The sequence below is a fragment of the Agelaius tricolor genome, unplaced genomic scaffold (assembly GCF_023055355.1).
Source record: "Agelaius tricolor isolate 1412-34295 unplaced genomic scaffold, bAgeTri1.0.p SCAF_34, whole genome shotgun sequence".
Lineage (NCBI taxonomy): Eukaryota > Metazoa > Chordata > Aves > Passeriformes > Icteridae > Agelaius > Agelaius tricolor.
Window position 1 is genome coordinate 1,962,834 of NW_027269294.1, and position 13,619 is coordinate 1,976,452.

The 13,619-nt window shown below is 44.2% G+C and overlaps 1 protein-coding gene across 1 annotated transcript in view; it reads right to left on the reverse strand.

The window, feature by feature from the left end:
• Positions 1-1,490: 1,490 nt before the first annotated feature.
• Positions 1,491-13,619, reverse strand: part of RNF150 (ring finger protein 150) — a 109,564-nt gene continuing 97,435 nt past the window's right edge. The window contains exon 7 of the mRNA XM_071452443.1: positions 1,491-8,471. Coding sequence (XP_071308544.1) covers positions 8,353-8,471 — 119 coding nt within the window. The 3' untranslated portion in view covers positions 1,491-8,352. The remainder of the gene's footprint in view (positions 8,472-13,619) is intronic.

Below are 13,619 nucleotides of genomic sequence, written 5' to 3' on the forward strand. Positions count from 1 at the left end.
AGTGTCACCTCCTTGAATCAGAGGAGAGAATACAATTTGCCTTATTCCTTCTGAAAAAAAAAACACCTGCAAAGCAACAGCGCGCCGAGCAGCACAACTTCATTTCCATATTTTGACCAGAAATTCATTCCACATAGAGCTGAGAGCGATGTAACGCGAGCCCCAAGTAGGTGCTCACACCCAGGCATGGATTTCCTGATGCCTCCGTTATGGACAGCCCTGGTGGCGCTGCCGCTGCCGCGCCCCTCGCGCGCTGCAGCTGCTGCCCCAGATGTGCGGGGCGCGCAGCTCGCCCAACATCTGGCACAGCTGCAGGCCGGGGAAACGCGGCCCCGCTGCCCCCCGGGCCAGCCGGGAAGGGCCGACAGGGAAGGAGGCAGCTGGCTGGCAGGGAGATGCGCGGGGAAGAGCGAGACAGGACTTCTTGGCTAGCGAGACATAAATCCTCTCTCCAGAGGATGAGAAAAGCCAGGGTTTGTTCTGGTGGGGAGGGCTTCTGCCCTTGGAGCAGGGCTGGTGGGACGGGAGCTTCAGGCCGTGCTGCTGACAGGAGTTGAGAGGAGAACAGCATTTCCCGGCGTTGCTGGTAAAGCCGGGTTAAATCGCAGGCGGTTCCGCAGCTCCGAGCCAGCTGCTGCCCCTCTGTCGTGGTCAGGACGGAGATGAACGGGGCGGGTGCACAGGAGGCGGCAGGGTCTGGGCAGCTGAGAGTGGAGGGGCCCACAGCTGCTGCCTTCCCGGCTCCTGGGGGGAGCACAATCCAGGGCTCCAGCCCATCTGGCACGCTGTCAGCTCGAAAGCGGCGCTGCGGCTGGAAAAGAGCTGCATGTGCTGGCGGCAGCAGGCAGAAAGCAAAAAGGATGGGGCAGGACGGGGCAGGCTGGGACCCGCGGCAGGGCTGTAGCTTGAGCCAGGAGTTGGCTCCTTCACGGATGTCTCTCTGCCTTCTTTTGCATCTACTGGAAAACTTTTCCGTAAGTCTCTTGAATTACATTTAGGCAGGATTTTTACTGTGCCTCAAACCACTAGGAAGCAGCATACCTGTGTTGGATGACAGAACAATCCCTGGGCTCTGCTCCTCCCCCTGCTCCCAGGGGTGGACAGTGATGTCTGATAAGGCAAGGGAAGAGCAGCTGGGTGACGCCTCTCAACAGTGGTGCAGCTCCCACTGAGGCATGGCTCCTTTTAAAGCAGTCATCTTTTCAAGCTGTGTTAACACATCTGGGCTCAGGCTGCAGCTCTCCCTCGAGGCAGCAGAAGCATTTACCTCTCACACAGCTGCTGCTTTCTGCTCAGGAGCAGCTGAAGGGCAGAGGGACCTGAGCAGTAACGAGCGGGAGATGTGTCAGGAAGACCAGGACGTCACTCGGGTCCCTTCCCTCTGCCTCCCACGAATGCCAAAGTGTGCAGTGGCTGAGTTCAGGAAGCAACAACCCACAAGTTTCACACATCAGGAAACTCCAGGTTTACACAGGCTGTTAGAAAGTACATACAACACAATAATCAGATTTGTTTTATTAAAAAACCTGCAATAAAATTCCTTGGAATTCACCATCTCAACTTTGAGAGTTGCAATATTTTACTAGTACATAATAACACAGTCTCACATATTTACATTATAATCCTCTATATAACAAAAATAGCCATGTTGGACTACTGATTAACGCTTCCAAGTATTAGCCTCAACATTTCGGTATTTCCCCCAGCTGAGTCACTGTCTATGCTCTTTAGCATTTACAGTATTTAACAAAGCAAAAAAGGACACAAAATAATAAAAAGTATGTGTCTCATGATTTCAGGCAAATCCCTTTAAGATGGTAGTTCTCCGACTCCCACATTTTTCAAGAGAGATAAAGTGCATTGGAGAGGAAGATGTGTACGTTACAAAATGTCAGCAAGGAGTTAAAAGTTTATTTGCAAGACTGTACAGAAGGGAAAAAAAAAGGCAAAAAAAAAAAATCTTCACAAACTGCTACTGCACAGCTTTGGCAGCACGTCACAGGTAGCAGGGAAAGGGAGGGAATGAAAAAGCCAACCACAAGAAAAAGGATGGCCCATGCAAATGCCACAGTATGATTTTGCCATGACCTTTTGCCAGGTGTTTCTCAAACCAGAGCACAGCCAGAGCCACAGTGCAGGAGTGTGACAGCCCTGCCTCCCCCAGCTTGCTGAGGCTGCTGGCTCTGCCAGGCAGGGACAGAGAGCCGAAGCCTCCCGCTAAATCTGCTCCTGCTGTCCAGAGCAGGAATGATCACTTTGGAGAATTTCACTGGGACAGACCATCGTCTCTGAACTTAACCAAGTTATTCTGTTAAGCTGTGCACTGATCCATGTGGTATTTATTTCATTTGGGATTTTAATTCCCTTTACAACACTGGCATTTGCTGGTATGGCTCTGCTGCATGTGAGAAGAGACATGGCTGGAAAAAGCTTTGTAGCCATCACTGAAAACCAGGATACTGCTGCTTTGTTCAGGAACTGCATGTAAGTGGGATGCTACTCTTTTTTTTTTTTTTTTGGTTTGCTTATAAACTACTCTAAATAGAAATAATTCTCTTCTGGAAATGGATGGAATGTATATTTTGACAAGTACAAAACTGTTTTAAATGTTCACTAAATACAAGGAACATCTTGGTATAAAAATAACAGACCCTCCCACCCACTGTCCCCTCTTTACATATCTAATTATAAAACGGTACAGTCATTTCAGGTTTCTAACATGAAACAAGTACTGTGGATGGCATTACATACATACACAAAACATTTAGTTATTTGACATCTGAAATAACTGTATACATTCAGAGCAAACAAGCATCTTGATCTGGCTATTGTGTTTAATGCTACTCAGAACCAAGAAAAACACAAAAAGGGAAAACACTATTACTCCTTTTTTTTTTTTCCCTCTCATTTCTTTTTCCATTCACTACAGAAAGAAGTAACTTCCACCAATTCACAATTAAAATGTTGGAGAGAGACAAGATTCATTTCAGATGGAAAAATCATCCGTTGGCTTTTCATTCAAAATCCACATCTTTCATTTCTTTATTTCTCCCTTTGAAATACAGCTCCTGCTTAGAAGGGTGTTTCCTTGACAAAGAAAAGGGCAGGTGAAGGGGCCAAGTGGGTGTCCAGCCCAGCGGGGTAAGTGGCACAGCAGAGGGGCAGCCCTCACCCTGGCCCTCACTCTCTGTCCCCACCCGCAGCTGCCATCTGCTTCACAAACAAATCCTCCCTCAGCAGCCCATCTGGCATTCCTCATCCTCTGAAGCTATCAATTAGTTCAGCTAACAGCCTGGTAAAATGAAAGCAGCGCTTCTTTTGGATCAATTTCCCCTATTGAACAAGCCCGTGAAAGCAACACCTCCAGCCTTGTTTTCCTTCAGCCTAAACCTCTCCCCATGATGTTTCCTGCTCAGGCTCACAAAGCTGATCCACTGCCATCGTGCTGCCTGCCCCAAATCACTCACACGGTTTGGCATCTACCAAACAAATGAGCCCACGTGGGGCTCGGTGCTCACCAGCAGAGCTCCAGTCCCAGGGTCAGCAGAGCCACCAGGAAAGCTTGGCCTTGCCCAGCCTGCTGGAACCCATGGCCTGCTCTTCACCAGGCCCTGGAGCTGAACTTGGGCGAGCTCCCTGCCCCTCTCCACCCCGCCCCAAGAGATACCGGCAGCACTTAGCACAGCACAGGAAGCAGCACTGAGCAAGTTTGATCCCGTGATCTCCTTCCCCTGCAACAAAGGCTCACCTCACCCTCGGACAAATGCTTGTGAGACGGGCTGGGAAGGAACAGGCTGGATTTCTCCACCATTGTAGTCCTGTGAAATGGATGCACCCCAACATCAATGCCCTTCTTGCAATGACTTGCTTGGGATTTGATCCAGAGGTCATCAGTGAAATCCAAGGGACAGCTTATCATATGTGATTTCAATGATTTCTTTTTCCAAATTGCATCTATAAAGCCTTTTTTCTTTGTTCCACAATCCCCCTCAAATAAAAGGCCTAAAAATGACAACTGCTTCTGATTTCACAACAGTACAGTTTCCATACTCACATCAATGCACTTTTAAAGCATACATGCCAATTTAATTCTGTAGAGTGCTTAAAGAATGAACTGCAGTGCTATGATAGTCCTGATCCTGGTTTTGGGGCTCTAAAGCAGTCAGAAAATAAAAAACCCCAAACCCTCAGTAAGTGCCAGATCTGTATCCCCACCAGAACAGGTGAGCTGTGGGGAGGAGATGTACACCTGATGCCTTGCACATCAGCATGCACACATCAGGTCGTTTGTGAGTGCAAAATTCTGCCTATGCATCCTACCTATGGAACAGACCTTTGGGAAGGCAGCTTAGTGTAACCCAAGAAAATCCAAGTACACTCTGAGTGCAGTTTCTGCCTCACCAGGTTTTGTCCTGCAACCCAGCCTGAGGGATAATGGGCCTCGCTAAGGCAAATGTTTCTCCCACCTATCACTTGCTAATGGAAAAGTGCTTCAGATGACAAGACAGGAACTGCTGGGAGAAGCACAGGAGCAATTAATGACAAGAGTACCTTTTCCTGGGAGCCACACAATCTCCTGGCCACTGCCCCTGTGCAGGAGATGCCCCCCACTCAGTCATGGTGCCAGCCTGCAGAACTGTGTCCGTGAACACTGGCTTGTCAGAGGGCCCTGGACGATTTTGTTCTTTCCTGGCTGCATGCTGAAGGCTGCTCTCCCTTCTGAACAGCCAGTGCTGCATCCCCACCTACTTAATGGCCAGGCTCAGCAGTACCAAGGTGTGCATGGGCATGCAGATGTACAGAATTAAGGCTTTCATACATGTTACAAACACACAGCAGGGAGTCTTAACATCTACAAAGCACCTCAAATTCCCAAGGCAGCTCATAGGTTATATGTGCAAAGGATATTGTCAGTCAGGTCAAGCTTCAGGAAAACATTTCTTTTTGACACAGGGGCTTATGTATGCTCATAGAAGACCTGTTGAAAATAATTAAATTTTAGTGCAAGCCCAAAATTAGTTGTGATTTTTTGTAAGAAGGATGGAATAAAACATTTACTTAAGTGCTTTCCTAAGTTCAGGGTTCAGTGGTGTGTGACTCACCTTTGCCCTTATCATCACTTAAGAGTGCTCAGAGCTGCAGAACACCTGAGGACAGGGATGGAACAACACCTTCCCTGGGTGAAGCTGCAGGTAGGACTGGGAAAACAAAAGCAGAAAGACTCCTCCTGACCCAGATTTACTAGGACACCTCTTCTAAAAGGCATATCACTAATTGGTGATATGTCAGAACCTCTCACCCAGCCTGGCACCCTGCCTCTGCTCGTGGCACCTGTGGACCCCAAGGGACCAGATCAAACACGGGGTATTTAGGAAAAGTGTGTGCACAGCACAAGACCTCTACAAAGATCCTCATTAACTCTCAGAAATACACGCAGGGTCTGAATTACCTAATCTGTGATGCCTTTTTGAGCACAGCTCCCTTTAATGATTTTCCTGGGCAGAGGACCCAGCTCAGTATCAGCCGGGAGTTTCCCCTCCTGCCTTGCTTTTCCACAGGCTGTGCTTGTTCTGCTGTGCTGTGGGTGGTTCTGCTATGGCAACAGCTAATTGCTCAATCTATCCATTGAGATCAACTTAATTCAGTTCATGAAATAAAATGAAGACTTTGTGACAGCTCCTCTGAAACCCAAGCAGTCTGGCCAGGAGTTCTGTGCCTGTGTGCTGAGCTACAGTGTGCATATGTGAAAGGATCACTGACAGCTTGGACATGGTGACTGTGACGCTCCTGTGACATGTAGCACCCAGGCTCCAGTGCTGCAGAAGAAATTGTACCAGTGTGTGGCCTTTCTATAAGGAGCCCTGACTGTATATAACCAGCCTCACTCCTTCCCCTGCAGTCCTCTGAAATTAATTTCATTCCTGGGTCAAAATTTCATCTAAGCACCACTTAAATCTGATTTCAGCATTATTTACAGAGCTTAAGTGGAGCTGATGCAGTACCTTGTGTGTAGGGATCAATTTCAACATTGATGTGTCAGGCCTTTCCTACAGCAGCAAGGACTAGAGAAGACATAAAAGACTAAGAAAAACAAGATTACAGAACCACAAATATTGTCAAGACTAACCTAGTTTACCCTCTGGAACAGTCTGTAACTTTCTTTTTTTAATCAAGATTTCCAGCTGCCTCTATCTCTTGAATTGAAAAAAAGATTTTTCATTCCAAAGGCTTCTAAAGATGTAACAGCACACTTATGGGTCATTTTCATAGAATTACAGAATGGTTTGGGTTGGAAAGGACCTTAAAGACCATCTAGTTCCAAACCCTCTGCCAAAGCCAGCGATATCTTTCCCTTGACCAAGCTGCTCAGAGCTCCATCCAACCTGGCCTTGAACACTTTCAGGGATGGGGCATCCACAGCTTCTCTGGGCAACCCCTTCCAGTGCCTCACCACCCTCACAGTAATAATTTATTTCTAATAGGTAATCTAAATCTGCCCTCTTTCAGTTTAAAACCTTTACCTCAAGATTACACTGAAATGTAGGGACTAAGAACATAAAACAGAATTAAACTAAATGCTTAATTAGTTCTAAATGGACAGAAGAGCATGGAGAATATTTTTTCCTTTTTTCTGTACTGAAGAAGTCAGCCAAAATTTTAGGGATTAACACATTTGTTCCTGAATAAAATCTGACAAACATAAATTTTGGCTGGAAGCTGGTTTTCACATTTAACAAGTAAATCCACAAGGAGGTTAAATGCAGTGAGCCCCAACAGTTGCATTTTGAGATGCCATCATGACACTGCCAAGTCAAAATGTTTGACCTCTGCATGAAATTTCAATGTAAGATGAATTGTTGGTTCTGTGGACTGACTCAGGAGGCAGTAATGTGATTCAAATCATCTGACTCTCAACAGAAAATATGTATTCTTGTGTAACAGTAAGCTTCTTCACAGTCGAGTATTTAGACTGAAAAACCAAATCACACACTGAACAATTAACAATGAGCCCTTACCTGGAAAGCAGAGCTCAGGATGAAATACATTATGATGTCAGGTCGTTATTATTTAGGTATTTTGATTTACATTAGTTCTTTTATTTTCAAATTCCCTCCCCAATATATTTTGGTGTGTGTATCTGTATACAAATTGCAAATATTCCATTATGCTTCTGAAAACATTGACAGGGACTCTGGAGGGCAACAAACCACCTGAACTCTTGTTAGATAAGAAGCAGACAAAAACTGCTGTCAAAATGTAAGAAATGAAACACACTAAGTGAAAAGACCCAAAGCAAACCAGGAATTAAACATTTCAAATGGCTGCCTCTTGCTCCCTTAGCAATTTCTGACACTGACAGCAGCATCTTTGTAAGAACACTGTCACCTGCTTAATGCAGAACTGTTAATAAGCAGCCTCTGGAAACCTCTCAGATGCTCCTTTAGCGCAGTGATCTGGTTTTGGTCTGTAAAATTAAGAAGGGATGTTATGCTAGACCTTTTTTTCCAGCTACTGAATTGTCACTTGGAGGAAGGACACAAATGTACTGACACCCGTGAACAGCATAAAATACAGGACAGGACTATGTGGATGGAGTGATGCTTCAAGGTCTTCTTTCTCTCCTTCACATTGTACAATACCTGTCTAGAACAGAACTTGAAGAGACAAACTAATGCCATTTTAACCCAAATTTCTGCTAATTCAGAGCTCTCTTACAAATAAAAGCCCTCAGAATACACCATTTCCAAGCCTGCCACTTAATGAAGGCAGGTGTTATATAATGCAGGGTGCTGGTGCATGATCCTTCTGAAGCCAGCCACAGGTAATGCATGCAGAAACAACGATTCTGGGCAATGATAAATCCTGGTCAGATCATGAAGTGACCAATGAATGGGAATTCAGGTTTCTGGACTGAACTCTTGAAAAAGCTGGGGTCAGTCAATAGAAACAGATTGTCCATCCATAACAAACTATAAACAAACAAACAAAATAAACATATGCCTTTTCAAAAAAACACAACAAAAATTTGATTGAACAAGTGTAAAAAAACACTCTAGCTGTCATTTCAGTTGCATGTTTATGAGCCCCTGGAGAGTTCCATGACTGCTCTCAAGCACGTGGGTGAACTGGAAGTGTCCATCTCCCATGTGAGCCAAACAGAGGCGCGCAGATGATGAAACCGCATCCAGGCAGACACAACGGTTGCTATTGCTTTTCACGACCATCTCAGCATGGAGTGTGCAGGAGTGACAGTGCTCTGGAGGCATATGCATGACTGGTCCAAGTCCTGGAAAGCTGACTCGGTCCCTACCTGTGAGCCTGCCCTGTGGTTTAGTGCTGGAGCTCTGCTGTTCAAGATTTCACCTCTTCGCAGTCTTGATCAGTGGAAAGCTCCACGTCGGAGAGTCCAACCTCCATTGCCATAATCAGTGAAATATCTGAATCACTGCTGACTGCTGGCTCCTGGTCATCTGTGAGGGTAGAAAAGAACAGGAAAAGGTCATGTCTTTCTGTTAATGTATTGCTCAGTTTTAGTTCTGCAGGTGGAATCCAGAGGTCTCTCCGCCACCGAGATTGTGATTAGACTACAAACTTTGCTCTTATTTAATATCTGTCTCCAACACTTCCAAAATATCCCAAAATTCAAGACATTCATAGTGAAAAGCAGGATGAAAACGAGTCTGGATGGGTAACATGATCTTCTCTTAATCCTCTCAGGGCTTTTTATCCAGGTCCTTCATGAACTTCCTCCCACCATGTGGGAATTTCCCTCCCTGTCCCCTTTCACTTTCTCAACCTGGCACCATCCTACTCTCCCCCAAAGATAGCAAGCTAATGACAAAGCCACAGGCACCTAGTGGAGCAACTGAATAATCAGGAAAACATTTCCAAGAGGAAAAAAATCTGCCCAAACCCTCAATAAGTGATAGAATCTCAGAGGACATTTTAGGAGGGCACTACTCTAAGGTAGGAACAGTGGCATCAGACAAGGACAAAACAAATCCAGGACTTTGGACCAGGCTACCTGCTTTCTCAAGTGGCTCTCTAATCCTTTTCTAGTCTCTTTATGTTCACTCTTCCCTCTGATTTGAAGATACCTTGTTTCTTGATCCAGGCCAAAGGGATCTACCTTAATGACCCCAAATACTCTAACAGTTGTAATGCTGACTTCCGCCAAACTGCAAATCACATTGCTGGAAGAGCAACTTGTTTTTGTTTTGATCCCACAGCACTTACCATGTGTATATTTAGCAGCAAATAAAGCCAACAGATTTTAAACTACTAAAAGCTAATTTTCTTCCAAGAACAAGCAGGAGAAGCAAAGCATACTAGGGAGATTTTCAAAGGCACAAAAACCTCATAGGTGGCTCAGTCCCTGAGACAAAAATTTGATGGTTTATATTTTCAAGTGGTTTAATTACAGAGATGGTATTTATACTGTAACAATACAATGTATTTAAATCTGTGGCAGTTTTTCCGTTACATATTTCATTTTTTATACAATAGAAGCAGAGCCTGATTGATGCTAAAAAAACCAGAAATTGAATATCTAAGAATTAATAAGTAAGAAACATGACAAAGGAGCCAGGAAAATAATAACTCCTCACAGCTTAATTATTCACTTGAAGCTAAGTGAGCACAGTTAATCACCTCTCAAGAGCAGCATGACTTTTAAAAATTTTACATTTTAAACCCCTCACATGTGTTTGCTTGTGCTGGGATTAGACCTCATGTTCTGCAGAGAAAGCTAGAATGGGGTCTGCATTATTCAAACTGAGAGTCAGCGTTCTCCTTGGCAACTCTTCCCAGTTTTCACCCTGGATTGCTTTTATGCTTTCTTGATTGCAAGATAAATAATTAGTGCACACAACATGTTGATATCTCTATCTTTTTTTTGCCCTTTCAATATGACATTAGTAAACATTTCGAGGCATTGCTTCTGACGATAAATGTTTCCACCAGAGGTGGAGGAAGTATGTACAAGCTGAATGATACATCCTGCAGATTTTGTGGTCTTAAATGACGTTGAACCTTCAGGTGAGCTGCTAGGTCCTGGAGTACATCAGAGCATGTCATACACCTCCAGCTCCAAAAGCACTATCTCGATTGGTAACAGCTCCCTGAGTCAGAAGAGTGTGGTTTCAGACCACTGGATTATTTATCATTCCTGTATAATTAATAGGATTCTCAAAAACAATGAAAATTATGCTTAAGAGCAAGTTTATATTAGCAAGACAGAGCTCCTGAGGTTTAGCCATGCTGAACAGCCACTTGGAGCACTCTTGAGAGACAAGGTGTTTTCCATCTGAGCTAGCTGTGCAGAAGAAAAGGACTGGCTGAAGAGTGACAGCCAGATGCATGCTGAAGAGGCAGGCAGAGCTGCCAACACCAAATGTCAGAGCATCCAACAAGCAGTGTTTAATAATGCTGAAACGTTGTTTCAAGAATTGCTGTTTCTTCCAGGGTTGCACAGCAGAAAAAAAAAATCTCAAGTACAAGAGTTCAAGACAGGCAGATAGAACAGGACCAGATTTGCAGCTCACATACCTCCTATCTGATGGAGGTACAGCAGCACACACTCTCCAAGCCAGTAAACTCAAGTTTTACTTCACAAATCCTATACAATTATTCAAATTCTTGGATCTTAGTCTTTGCAGTGTGGGCTTTTGTAGTCTCCTTTGGAACTGAAGTGCAGGTTGGCAGGAACAAGGAATGACCCTAAAAATGCCTATGCCTATGCTCTGGCTTTGATTTTCCAGCACTGTGATAGTGCCTAGAAACAGAAGCACTGCACCTTCCCTGCTTGCTACCAGTGTGGCAGTTCAAAATCCTAAAGCTACAGCTTTGGCAGAGTGGGAGAACACCTTGGATATCACCATTCCTACACCTTCTTCCTTTTCAGGAAAGCACTGCCATCTCTTTGGAAGCTGTAGTGCACGACATGAGGAAATTAATGCATGCCTCAGCATTACCTGCTGTCTGTGTAAACAGGAGTCCTGCCACGACCCCAGCACACACAGGATGAAACCCCGGGAGGCTGCACAAGGTACACAGACACAGATCAGCTGTGGGTAACTCTGGCTGCAAGGTCTGCATTACAAACTGCCTCACCGTGGCTCCCCCACACGACACAGGCTTGCCAGACTGTGCTGCTTTGTTTGGTTGGTTTTTGTTGGCTGGCTGCTCAGTAACACAAGCCAGCACAGTCACTGTTATTTGTTAAAGGTAAGCAAACCTCAACTACATTGCAAGTGCCAGGAGCTTAGCCTGCGTTTTGCATCCCTGCCTTTCAGATCCTATTTACAATGACAAAGCTTACACAATCACACAGCTTCTACAGGAGATGCCTGGCTCACTGTTAACAACCTTTATGGCCCTTTTTCAAGTTTTTTGTAATTTGCTGTTTTTCTTAAAGCCCTGAAATCAGACGAGGATCTCAACTTTCGGTGAAGATCTCAGCTTTCACTTAAAAATAAATGAAGCTTAAGAGGCAAGAAGGAAACTAAGTGTTTTAAAAATTAAATCTCTATTTTCTCAACCGATTTTATATGCTGGAATATCTGACTCGTGATTTGAGATACTTGAAATTGGCAACCCTGTCTAACCACACACACTATAATGCTTCCACTGTGCTTTACAGCACTTCTTGCCACGGGCAGAAAGCCTTTTGCTTAATGAAGCAAAAGGCACATCTCAAGCTGCTTTCCAGCCAGAGTGTTAGTGCCTACAGCAGGGAACTGTAGACCTCCCTGCCACATTCCTCTCATGTCAGAGAAACATAATACACCACAGCATGCTGCCTGCCCAGACTTTTTCCACTCGTATTTCCTGACACACATTTGTTTGAGAAGTGAAATAAACCAAACTCCTTCTCTAGCCAATATTATTTTAGATCAATTACAGCAGCATGGGAAGAATATCACCACGTGGATTTGGAAGTGGAAGTGGCCTACACAAAGGTGGTATAGCTCTTGCTTCTTGAAAAGTGCATCAAGAGATGCTTACATTTGAATATTACTGCAATCAAACAAAGATGAAAATGGCTAATTACTCTGGTGTGTTGAAAACAATAAGATTGCACGCTAGTAACATTCATCTACTGCTGCTGCTATTCATAACCATTGGTGTAAGTCTGGAACTGTTGCACACTAATAAATATTCCAAAAGAACAAGGTCAGACAATGGGTTTCTAAGAATTTGATACTGCTTCAAGAGGCTTGGGAAGGAGCTAAGCATTGAACAGTGAGTGAAAAGTGCATTTACAAACCCCTTCCTCTGCCAAGCGTACAGGCATGGGCACCAGCTGAGATGGGCAATGACCCACTCAAGGGTGAGACACAAGCTGATCAAACTCTGCTGGACTTTGCACTCATGGAGGCCTCACTCCTGCTCACCACCGTGCTCCTCCCGAGGAGACCACATCCCATACTGTCCTTTGATGTCCCTGGGACACAGACAGTGCCATGGGGCTCTCCTAAAATTGTTCCAGATTGCCCCAGAAGCTGAGTTTTCCCCCAGGCTCACTGAGATGTAAAAGCCCATAACTGGGCTCAAATGCCAATAAGCAGTTTGCATCCAGGAAATCAGCAGAAAAATGAGACCACACTAAAATGTTAACAACAAAAGGTCCTTGGCATTAAATATATATAAGGTTTGTCTAAGTTGGCACTTATTTCCTTCTCCAGACTTTTGGGTAGCTCTGGGCTATTACATCTATTGACAGTAAGCAGAGAAGTACTACTACTCATTTCACATCCTCATTGTAGTGAAATATACCTTATTTCAGAACTCTTCAGTTTGTGAAGACAGATTTAAACATAACCATGAAATCCCTGGTGTCAGTTATGCTCCCAGATCTAGACAAGCATCTAAAACGCATGGAATACCATGAACCTTATTTCAGTCTAGGGCTCACTCCTGAAGAAAACATTCAGATGTGTCTAGAAGGATTTTGCTCCATAAGAAACCAGGAATGTGGCCATCTCCTAGAGCTTTGAGGACCTGATCAGAAAATATATCCAGAGTATTAGAGGCATTGATATGGGATCTTTATCAAACCACATTCTGCTCAGCTTGAAGCCATGGAAGAATGCCAATGCAAGCAGTACACTTCAGATTTTGTTTCCAGTAAAGAACAACCAGGATAAAATTAATCACATTTGATTTATGAGAGAGACATATCTAGAATCCTCTATTTTTCTTTGTCTGTCTAAGAAAGCACTTGACCATTACAGAGTTTATTGTTACCTCCTACTGTGGCCTTGCCATTGCATCACATGGCTGTTTCTAGTCTAAGAGGAAGAGCATCTTATGAAATCATTACCTCAAATGGCAACTATTTCACAACAATACCAATTCAGTTCATCACTAAGATGCCTTCTTTTAAAATTACTACCGATTGTTAAAATTATTCTCAAGTTAATCATCTCACAGTTCTCCTTGGATCATTTTATAAGTCTCAAATTCCTACCGCATCATCTTGAGAATTGTAACACTTTAGAATGGGCCATAACTGCACTAATATAACATTAAATAAAACACATGTTTAAAAATGCCTATAAAATCTCTAATGCAAGAGAAACAGTGGGGATATGTTTGAGAAGAAAAGGTTATAAAAC